This window comes from Vitis riparia, chromosome 5 (genome assembly GCF_004353265.1).
Source record: "Vitis riparia cultivar Riparia Gloire de Montpellier isolate 1030 chromosome 5, EGFV_Vit.rip_1.0, whole genome shotgun sequence".
NCBI lineage: Eukaryota > Viridiplantae > Streptophyta > Magnoliopsida > Vitales > Vitaceae > Vitis > Vitis riparia.
Genome location: NC_048435.1, coordinates 20,194,137 through 20,206,264, shown reverse-complemented (window position 1 = coordinate 20,206,264; position 12,128 = coordinate 20,194,137). Strand labels below are relative to the sequence as shown.

At 34.6% G+C, this 12,128-nt stretch overlaps 1 protein-coding gene across 3 annotated transcripts in view; it reads right to left on the bottom strand.

Annotated features, from left to right (window-relative positions):
- Positions 1-5,361: 5,361 nt before the first annotated feature.
- Positions 5,362-12,128, bottom strand: part of LOC117914297 — a 75,097-nt gene continuing 68,330 nt past the window's right edge. For 2 of the 3 annotated variants that reach the window (XM_034829565.1, XM_034829567.1), the window contains exons 9-15: positions 11,136-11,263; positions 8,434-8,561; positions 7,166-7,263; positions 6,733-6,998; positions 6,218-6,611; positions 5,893-6,104; positions 5,362-5,787 (exon numbers count right to left, since the gene is read on the bottom strand). In XM_034829565.1, the coding sequence (XP_034685456.1) occupies positions 6,029-6,104; positions 6,218-6,611; positions 6,733-6,998; positions 7,166-7,263; positions 8,434-8,561; positions 11,136-11,263 (1,090 nt within the window). In that variant the 3' untranslated portion in view covers positions 5,362-5,787; positions 5,893-6,028. Of the gene's footprint in view, positions 5,788-5,876; positions 6,105-6,217; positions 6,612-6,732; positions 6,999-7,165; positions 7,264-8,433; positions 8,562-11,135; positions 11,264-12,128 lie in introns of all 3 variants that reach the window. The other variant, XM_034829566.1, reaches the window with a different exon arrangement.

Here is a 12,128-nt window from a genome sequence, read left to right as displayed (position 1 = left end):
TGGTTATTTTCAGGTTTAATCCAAGTAGATTTTATAACTAGTCCAAGAAACTCGACCCACCTAATTAGATGTTGCATATTAGAACTCATTAAAGCCTGATTCACAACAAATATTATGCTTGATAAAAGGAATAAGAAAATGTCCAATAGAAAAATATTAGAAAGGAAAATTACTTTAAAGATGAATATGTTCCCACATAATAGTCAGTAATTCTGGATGATATCAAACTAAAATAACTTATTCTTCTTGAAAATACTCTAATTTAGTGCTAAAGAATTTCCTATTGCTACAATATAGTATTCATCTATGCTTGGTGATTATATAAACCATCCACACTTTTATTAATCTCTTAGAAATTTTATAAAATGGGTTTTCTAGAGATCCCCAATGAATAATTTTAGCGTGAATTACTAAGGTTTCAATAAGTCTAATATTGATTCCATTAAATATGTCAATTCGGCAAATGCTTCCATAGTGACAAGCAAACATGGATATCTTGTATACAAGAATTGGTTGTTCACCATGTCAATCCATCGGGATCTAAATTAATAACACATCATCAAGTATATCCATTTCAAATTTCATTCTAATTAAACGATCTATATTTGCCCATATATCCTATGATTACAAAAATATATTGTTTTGAGGTATATCAAGATTGTTGGTACATTAGGGTACATAATTTAATATTAGTAATTTTATTATATTAATTCTAACTTAGAACCTTTCTAAATTGTGTCTTACTCTAGGTTTGGTATAGGATTTTCCTAAAATTTCTTAGATAATTCAAATAACTTAAATAAAGGTTTATCATCTTTCTTAATAAAGGTTGTCGTAATGTGTTCTTGATTTTGGATGACTTCTTCTACTCTATTGAGTCAGTCTCTTAGCATCTTAGGAACATATTAGTATAATTATTTTGTTCCATGATTTTCTTAATATGTATTGCACTAGTTGTACCTTTATTATCAATTTTATTCTTAAAAGGTAATGCCCTTACTAGTGTTTCATTAACACTTTTATCTATCTTGGCTCTTAGATGATGGTGAAATCTATAATGATATTATCAGTAGTTTTCCATTGCTTTAATTTTGTTTAAGTATTGTTAATCTCAGAGGAATATTCCAGATATTCTTCTTCCTTAAAGGTTCCAAAACTTAACATGTGTTTGATGTTTTCTTAGATAACCATAAAATTCTTCGTGATAAATTGTTCTTAATAATTATGAGACTTTATTCAAATATTATCCTCTTATTTCCTTAATTTCTTCTCAAAAGAAGTCTTTTCTTAAAATATCTTTGCTAATCTCAAAATCTTGGTCTATTACTTTAATCACTTGGGAATATATGGATGATATATTTGGTGATTCTTAGGTAGACTCTCTATCCTTTGAATAGTAGGGTTGTGCTATATTTATATGACCTCTAACTCCTGATAATTTAATATTCTTAGGGTCTGAATAGGTGAATCCTTCCTCCATCTTAGTGATTTTAGTTGGGATAGACAAACATGATGCCTTAAAGGGTTCATATTTTAAAATTCTAGGGGTCCTAAAATGTTTAAAAGAATTGGACAATGGTGACCCCAATGACTAATAGTTGGTTGATCAATCGAACCCAAACTATATTTAATAGCTAGTTTGGACTTATAACTTTTATTTAAAAGTTTCAAACTTCTCGTTTTGTAGGGATAGAGCTCTAAATTATTCTTGAATATTATTAAAGTTTTAGGGGGAGTGTTTTTTAGAGTATGCTTGTTTTCAAACTTACATTTCATCTTAGTACACCATTCAATCCTATTTTTTTTTTCCATTTCAGTAATATTGTACACTAGAAATCTTTTCTTCATTTCTATATTTTGTGATGGTGTTTTGAAACCATAATCCAAATTGAGGAGTTTAAAGGTTTTGTCTTGAAAAGTTTTTTTGTGAAGAGTACTTTGAACCATAATCCAAGAGGATGCTTAGAGTTATAAGTCCAAAATGATTGATTAAAACCATAATCCATTATAAAGCTTAAAGGCTTGGGTTCGAAGGCTTGTTAGTGAAACCGTTACCCAATTAGGAGCTTGAAGAAAATGGTTGTCAGCTAAGTTGCGTTGAACCACTATAAAATCTTGAATTTGCATTTCTTTTTTCCCTGACTTTATTTATTTGCAAATTGTCCTTATCTTGATTTTTATTATATTATTGGTATATTGTCACTTGCATTCTCTAAGTTTAAACTTGCAAAAGTGATCGTCACCCTATTCACCCAAGATGATTATCTTGGTTAGTATAACCAGAATTTTAACAATACATATAGCACATAAAAGAAATTAAGAAAAAAAAAATCTAAATCCTAATTCTAAACCTAATTAATTAATCAAGTGTATCCTATTCTACTTAAAAGAGTCTAAAAGTTGAATGCCAAGTTGATAATAACTGCTAAGCATCCAAAAAAAATTAAATTCTCAAAAATTATATTTTGCACCCTAGGAAACAAAAAACTTGTAGTAGCATGTAAATTGATCTTGGATTTAGTTGCAACAAATTTTTTCTTTCCTTTTTTTTTTCCATTTATGAATCAATCTTGAGAAGTTCTGAGATCTACCTTGGATAAACCTATATGTTGATCCTCAAAAGATAAACAATTAGATGAAAAAAAAAAAAACCATTACATCCTTTTGAACATGATACATGTAATGTAAAAGAAAAGAACAAGTTGGAAGGAAATAGGGAAGAAACAATATGAAGCTCATGTTTGAATTTTTTAGGATCATTTGTAAGATGATAGGAAAAAAAAGAAAGAAAGAATGACAAAAAGATATTTAAATGAATGATGGTTTGAAGACAAGAAATGGAAATAATCATTAATATGAATGAGTTTAGAGAAATGAAATGCTTCCCCATTCATCCACATAAGCAATTTTGTGAATCACATAGGTCTTTTATTTCTTACACATGATTTATCTTATCATAATTTTGAAAACCTTCCACATACTTTTTCTCCCATATTCCTTCAAAACAAACTTATGGATGTTTCCATGGTCATTACATAAAAGCTAAAATTCCCTTAAAAGATGGTGTTTTCACATGGAACCTCCTAAATTTAATTGATTGAGGCTAATCTTAGATGTAATTATTTCTAATCGAATTAATCTTTAGTTCACACTAATAAAAGGGTAAGGGGTTGAGGATCCTTAATCAAGGAAGACTCTTAACCTATTCTTTAACCCTTTTGACTATTTTGATATCAGTTTGGGTCCAAGGCTTAGAATTGTTCCTAAGTTGAAGAAACAAAGGTTTGATAATGACTCTAAGATTAAGATAAAAATCCAACACATAATTTAGACTTCCTAAAAACCGTTGAAGTTGATTTTTATTCTTAATTTCATCAGCAAGCTTGTATGCAAATTCTATTGATCTTTGAATTGGTTTTATTATTCCTTGATAGATTTCATAACTTAAGGAATGTTATTTTAGTTTGGAATAATTTAATTAATCTTCAAGGCTGATATAATCAAATCATTCTCACGAACCTCACGATTCAATTGTCAAGATTTTTAACTCAATCGTACATCTAAAATTAAAAAAAAGAAAAAGAAAAATCCAAAATCAAATAATAAGGAAATGACAATAAAATTACTTGAACTTAGGCATGTAAAATAATTTGACTAGTTAAGAAGCAAAAGAGTATCTTCTTAAATGTGAGATCAAATCCCTTCATTATTGTCATAAACCGTGTTCGTATTCATGCCACACGTGACACTAGATTTTTGTTATTCCAGTCATAATCATGAGATTGGTAAACTGACAATAAGTTTGCCTTTGTTTCAGGGTATTGAATCTCCCATTGACTTGACTCTCTAGAATATTTTTCTTTCAACATATATAGCTAATTAATTGTCCATCTTTTTCCTTAATCATCCATGGCCCATTGGGGGTGTCATGGACAAGCATTCACTGTTTCTTCTTGTGTCCCTTGTCTCCTGCCATCATGGCTCGACTGTGTGAGACATGCCAGGCCCAGTTTCACTATCTAACATGCACGAAGTGACATAACATTATATGAACTAGGTGACAAGTATATTTCTTGAGAATTCTTCTATGAAAAATTGAAAGAAAATCTTTGAACACTTCGGTTATGGGTTGGATATATTTACTTCATGGCAAGGTGCATAAACACATGGTAGAAGACCAAGCCAACATGGTTTCTCATTTGCAATGGAGGCATGGAGTTGACTTGGAAGCTTGGATTAATTATAAGAGTTGCATCTACTCTTGATTCACGTGGTAAGGAGAAAGTCACTCCAAATGAAGCCATGATTTCTCATTTACATCTGTAATATGTGAAGACACATGCATTGTTGCCTTCATCTTCTAACATCTCTCCCTTGGGGGTCTCATGTGATTTGTCTCCTCCTTGTTTTCAAGATCGAGCAAAGGACACTTAATCATGACCTGTCATTGGTTATGGTCTACGCAAATAAAATCTGTCAAAAACTAAGGTTTGAATCAATGGGAACAGGGGCTGATTAATCCAGGTTACTAATCTCATGAGTTCAAAATCAATTTGTTGTCTGGCTCATCAATTCAACATTCCCTCTATATATTCATCTGTCATTACCAATGTATTCAAATCTGCTTTGTAGTTGAAAAGACAATTGACTTTTAAGAAAGAATAACAAACAACATGTAAAGACCATAAAGCTTAAATTGGAGTCATTTTCCTGCAACAAAGCCACCATTTCCACCAGGGAAAATGAAACATGCCTAAACATTGAAGAAGCCTTTGATGGAATTCTTTGCCTACAAGTTGGGCTTCTGAAATTCAATCTTCAACCATCAAAATATTCTGAGTCTCACGTGAAAATGAGACCATTGGAAACACTTATGAAATATCCAAATATCTTATGTTGTATTTTTTACTCTTCCAACTCCAATATTTGTAGTTGTAATGTATGATTCATGCATCACAACTAAGAGTGCGTTTGGGGGTGATTCCAAAAAGCGTTTATAACATTTCTAACACTTGCATTATGAAAATTTTCAAGTATTAAAAATATTAAAAACATTTCCTAAAATCACTAACAAACGGGCTTTAATTTGCTAAACCGTTGAGCCTAATAGACCAATTGATGACATGACTATGAAAAGTTGGGCCTTTTAGCTGGGTCAAGGCCTGGATTGAGGCCCAGGACCAAAGCTACCATGGGCTGAAACTAGAGAAAAATGATACTTTCCAGCAGTATTGATCAAGAAAATAAGCAAGTCTGGTTAGGATCCGTTAGGATCATGAGAAATAAAAAATAAAAAATAAAAAATAAAAAATCTCAATTCTCTGAAAATCAAATATGATAGAAATTATTTTAAAACTCATCTTTCTAATCATATATTTCAATAAGAACTATCCTCATTTCTAATTGTAATCCAAAGGCAGTGGGGTGAATGAATTTCCTATCCCCATGTCTTATTCCAGTGTTCTAAGGAACTTGCCTACAAAATTTACATATATAATATAGTATATATTTCATTTCCACTTAAAGGAAGGTTAAGCTTCAAGGACCCTAATAAAACCTAGGGTGTATCTTTCTGTCCTAAGATACATTTTACTTTATGAAACTGAAGAATACGAGGTTACAAAACTTCTATGAACCATCTGAAATTGGGCTTTAGAGCTTTGAGCATCTATTTGCTTGTACAATGCCTCCTATTATGCTGTTCAAGATTTGGGAAAAGAACGATTGCCAGAACCTGATCGTCGAATTTTTCCTTTGGCCTTCAATCCAGAATTTAGAGCTGCAATTCTGCATGGCAAAGGAAGAAAGTAAATCCCTACAGTTGGGGAATCTACCATATATAAAAAAAAAAGGCCCAAGTTCAGAAATGATCTCACTTCTTAGAACTCATACCATTTGAGATTCATCAAGCCAATCATTGGGAAAATTTGAGCCTCCAATGCCTGACAAGGATGGAAGTGAGATGCAGTTGGGAGGGAACCATTCCCATAGAAGAGAAGAGTTTAGGAATGGCCTTGCTGTGCAGAACTCACACAATTTCTGATTCATCAAGCAGATTTTTGGCATGTTCAGTCCCCAATATTTTTTGCATGGCATAGTAGCATCTGTAAAACATGAATTTGGTCGAAAGAATGGCATCAGGTGTATACTTTTCTGTCAAGTTCCTATGTTGCAAACAGTTTAAACAACTATGGAAAGTATAAGCGAGTTCAGATACCTCCAAGGGAGATGGTCAAGGAACATAGATGGTGAAACAATGATATCCTTGAACCTTTCTCTATCTGATATATATGCTTTATAGCTCGGTGCCTTCTCTTGGATTCTGCAGCCCTTCCATAGAGGCAAATGGAAGCTCCTTTGCTGCGGTACTATATGAATGATAAGGCCTGGTAGAAATATATCATGGGGATCTCCAGCTGACACATTATCAGAGCTTGGGACAGCTTCCATAAACTCAGATACAGGATCATCTGATGGAATTATGTCTGCAGTAATTTCAGCAAAAGGATTGCAAAAACTATCTGGCGAGTCACCAAGATCACTTTCATCTGAACTACTTTTCATGTCAGCCTCTATCCAGAGTGAAGTATCTCGATCCTGTGTCCTGTTCCCTGCAGTGAAAATCAAACTGTTCAGCCCAATAAATCATGTAGGGCGTGACTTTCATCCTTACGATAGCAAATGTGACTAATGAATTTTCAGCTCACAATAAATTATGTGGATGAGGGATACCTTCGGTATTATTCATATGCTGGCTTCCATGGATGTGGCTTATACCTTCAGCCGTTACTGCCCCAGGATGGATATCTAAACCAGGACCCTTTTCCTTGTTTTTACTTCCTCGATACCTGCTTAAATGCAGCAATCGACGTGCAAGTCTGAATATCGCAGCTGTATCAGTTGTGGTATCTTCTGATAGAGCTGTAAGCGTAGCTCCACGAAGCCGCAAGATTGATCCAACTGAAAGTCGTGCTGAAAATTCATTGCCATATACAATGCTGCATGAAGTTCAAGCACCTCCATTATTAGGTGTCCCAGGCAATAGAAAATCTATATACAAATCCTTGCTACAATTGTTATTCACTGAATTGGTAGGAACACATGAAAAGAACAGCAAAAGAGGACAATAACTTGCCTTGGACCAACCGGTATCATTTGCAATTACCTTGTGACAAATTCTGAACATGCATCTGCTACAACTGAATCCACACATGGAAGGGTCCCATAGGAATAGACATGTAAATTTGGGTATCGGCCATACAACTGACAAAAAAAGAAAAGGGCATTGCATTTTCATCATGACAAAGTTAAAAGAAAAAAACAAAAGAAAATTGAAAAATAGCATCCAATCTTGACAGCATTTATAAGCTAGAAACCCTCCAACAAAGGAAATTGGCCCTCATCAATTCTTATCCATTCTAAGCATAGATGACTGTTCATTAACCTCAAGAAAAACCAAGGATCTATTTGGAAACTGTTATTAAAAATGGTTTTCTATTCTTCAGAACAGAAAATAATTTTCTAACTCATAAAACACGTTTGACAAACTTTTGACAGAAACAGGTTTTTAACAATTTATTCTGAAAATGTATTATTTTTTTAGAACAAATTTGAAAAATTTTCAATTGTTTTTTATAGCGTGTTTTGAGCAACAATTGAAAATATGAAGAATTTTTGCATTATACTTAAGTGTACAGTACCTTCATGAAGAATCACCAAGAAAATTGTTTTTCATATTTGAGTTTCAAAACAAAATTTTGTTCCTGAAAACAATTTAAAACCGTTTTTAAGAATTGTTTTCAAAAACTGTTTTTTTGTAACTATCTTCAAAAGCATTGCCGACCAGGCCCCAAGTGTCCCATATAACACATTTAAGGGGAGACCAATCACTGGCCTTAAAATAATTCTGCTTAGACAGTCTCATAGTCCAATTCTCCAAAGTCGAAAAACTATATGATAATAATTAACCAAAAGTGCACAGCTTACTAAGAAGTTCTGAAGATGTGGATGTTCCACTTGTGCTCAAATTCAAGAGATATGGAGGAACCACCACTGGTACTCCGTAAAATACTTAGACAAAAAACCACCTAGATTATAGCTCAGAAAACTCAAGTAACTCAACATGTAGGTTTTGTCCAAGGTTTGAGTTGAGAAATCATTTTTTTTAAAACATTGAATCACACATTTGGAAAAAAATCATGAAGGTGATATAATGAAGAATCTACACTCAGGATACTAATATAAAATGCACAATTTTGAATCTCTATTGACAAATATGCATAATGTTTGTTTTTTTCAACAAGGGCATGGCCAACAGGTATTTTAGTCACAGGTCACCTCATCAAAATATCTAACTACTCGGTCATGAACCAGGAGATAGCATGTAAAAGAATAAATGGAAATATGCTTCAAGAAAGTGAGCAAAATCCTTACCCTTATTCCAAGCAATGCAGCAATAGCACCTCCTAGGGAATGCCCCACTATACGAACATTATAACCCTCACACTCACATCCATCTTGGAGCAATGAGGAAAGGAAGCCACTTGACTTTGGTGAACTATCTACATCACCAGTCATCAAAAGGGGAAATAAAGTTCAAGGCAGAATTGAATTTAAGATCATAGTCTCACAAGTAGAAATTTTTTATAAGAAGCCTTTAGACAGGTCTCAAACCTCGATTAGGTGGTGGTAACTTGGGCACTCATTTAACATCATTGACGATAACAAAGATCCATAACAAGAACATATATAGTAAAGCATCACAAGCATTTGCACAAAGGGTTGGCAAAAAAAAAAAAAAAATTACCAAATTTTTATTAGACAATCAATTTTACTAAAAGCTTAAGCTTATAAGATTCGACCTACAATGTATATCATTCACTCCAACACTCCCTCAAGTATGACCTCATACCCACATGTGGAAAGACACATAGGAACACACAACCCTACAAATAAACAAACCACAAATAGCCTCCTTTGGGCTTAATAAAGTGGGGAAATAAACATACGGTAAGGTTTGAACACATGACCTCCCTCCAAACCTAGATCTGATACCGTGTTAGACAACCAATTTCCTAAAAAGCTAAGCTTGTAGAATTTGGGCCCACAATGTATATCATGCACTCCAATAGTTGTAATGTTATATATGGTAACTCTTCCTAAGTTATGTTCATACAAACATGATAATCCTATAATTGGTTATACAATGTCCATTCCCTACTTAAGATAGCTGTGAACCAAACAAATGCTGTAGGCAATAAGGGCAGTGACAGCTGGCTGCAGCTATCCAAAAAATCCTGCCCAAATTAGCAAAGCTCACAACATTTGTCCAGCTAACCTCTGAAGTATACTTCGAGAAGGCTTTTAATCATGTGAACTGAAGCTTTGTGGACCACGCCTTTAATAGAAAAATGATCTGTGAGGCACTAAAGAGTTTCCAATATAGGCTGTTTATCCTTTGCCATCTTCACCGTTACCATCAACAGTGGAGCAAAGGGGCAGTCTAAGGCCTTGATAGGGCTGAGATAAGGAGATCCCCTCTCTCCTTCCTATTTCACATTGGTGGTCAACATTCTTAACAGGATAATTTTTAGGGCTGAGAGCATAGGCACTGTTAAGAACTTGTATCAAGGAGAGATAGAATCAGAATTTCAAACCTCCAGTTTGCCAATAGTACCATATTCTTTTCTTCCATTTGGAAAAAGGCCACAAACTTTCCTTAAGTTTCTTTGGGAATATATGGGGCTTTCAGAATAAAGCCACATAAAAGAATCCTGCAACCCATTAGGGTCCAATAAGAGGTTTTGATTTTTAACCAGTCTCATTGTGAATCTGGGCTATTTGCTAAGGTACCTAGGCTTTCACTTAGATGGTAACACCAGAGACAGGGTGTTGGGACTGTGTTCTCAAAAATGCATCCAATAGAATAGATGACTGGAAAAACCTTAACTGCCTTCAAAATCTCCTTCATCTAGTAGTGCCTAATTCATATTTCTATTTAGTTTGTGTCTGCCACAAGTATTTCTAAGAGAGTGGCTACTTGAATGAAGCTGGAGATTCTTTTCTCTAGCTAGGATCAGCAGAGCAGAATAGAGAACATTAGTTAGGAGAGACATTGTCAGTTGGCCCAAGAGGACGTTGTCCCAGGAAAGACAGCTGTTAGGCTGCCATTTTCCTGCAGTAATTTGGTTGTTGGAAACAGTTCAAAATTTGTTTTTGAGAAGTCTACATTGGAAGATCAGTTCCATAGAGACACTTCTACTCCCATGCTTCACAGCTTCAAAGTGGAAGGAGCTTTCATTGCCGACCTTTCTCCTCATCCGTTCAACTCCTCATCAAACTTAGAATTGTCTAAGAATCTCAGTGCCAATAACATCACATTACTCCTATTCTCTATGGAAAAATTCACCTTCCTTTCAAATCCATAGATGAAAGGTGTTGACCACTTCACGGTAGCAGATCATTTAACTCCAAGTTCCTTTCCATCCTTGTGGAAACTAACAATTAGAAAGTCTCTTACCCAAAAAATACAATTAGCAAAGCCAGGTTCCCCCTGAGGTCAAGGCTGTAGCTTGGTAACAGCTAACAAAAAGGTAAATACAAGTGAGATTTGTCAAGGAGGTCAAGCATACAAGGTGTCCTAAAGGATCACAGAAGAGAGACCATGATAGTTTTTCCAAGATTGACAGTTGGGGGCTTTGCTAAGAGGCAGATCAGAAGATTGAAGAGAGCTCTGTGCACTCGGGTTATAGGTGTTTTGGTTCAAGCTGGTTCATCATCAGTGATATCCTCAGCTAGAGAGAAGAGATGTGGCTTTTGAAGTCACTTCTAATCCCCTAATTTGGATATGTTTTTGAAATTTCAATTTTTCTTCTTCACTTAGATCTTTCTCCAGAACCTTTTCTTTCAATTTGATTATAATTATTTGTGGGGGTTATTAAAAAACAAAGAAGCATGAACTTGTATGCATAAAATGTAGAAATAACTCAATGAGATACCATCCAAAATAACAATAGGTGCATCTAAAAAGGACTCTAAATGACTAAATATGTTTAATTTGTAAGATGTCAAAATAATGTGACAAAAGGGTAACTCAACAATTTTCAATAAGGTAGAAGAACAAGTCATGTCTTTACCACCAGCGCCAGCATTTCCTTCAACTTGATTGAAAAGATCCCGTGCAGCCTCAACTATGCCTGAATGGCCATAGTGTGGGAAAGAGGAGATCACACTTTGTCTCACATTAGGATGAATTTGATTGCTACTGTAAACAAGGAAAACAAAAGAACCAGTGTCACTTTTTGGGAGAATCCCAGAGCCACTCCAACTAGAGGCATAAAACAATTAATGAATTCATCCAAATCTGGTTGTCATGCTGAAGGGGTAGGAATATATATATATTTTTTTGATAAGTAAATAAGAAATGCATTAAAAAAGAGGAAAAAAGCCACAAAACATATAGGGGGTAAACAAGGCGGCTAAGGCCTCTAAAGACAACAAAACCATAAAGGATTCACCTCCCCTTAAGTGGATGCTACCCACTCCAAAAAGCCTATAAGGGAGAGAGACTCCTCACCTAAATACAATTTGGTCCAGCTGCATAAATTACAAACAAAAAAATTCTTTAGTTTTTGGATATTCAACACATCCCCCCTAAAAGCTAATCTATTCCTTTCCTTCCAAACCGTCCAAAAAATACACAACGGGATGGATTTCCAAACCTTTTTCCTTTTCTTCCCCACAAAGGGGCCCCTCCAACTAGTTAAGACCTCCTTTACAGTTTCTAGAAAGACCCATTTGCATCTACTAACCCAAGAACAATATCCCACAAGGCTCTAACCACTATACAGTGTATAAGAATATGATTTACATTTTCTTCTTCACAACCACACAAAAAACAACAATTAGGAAGTTGCAACCCTCTTATCTGGAGCCTATCTAGAGTAAGCACCTTCCCTCACGTCGCCTCCCAAGCAAAGAAAGCGAGTTTAGTTGGCACGCTATCCACCCAAATAAACCTTGAAGGAAAAACAGTGTCATTAGGATTGGCCAACAAACTATAAGCTTCCTTGACCCTGAAATGACCATTTCTTCCTTGCTTCCAAAGAACCGAGTCTTCCTCCAAAGAA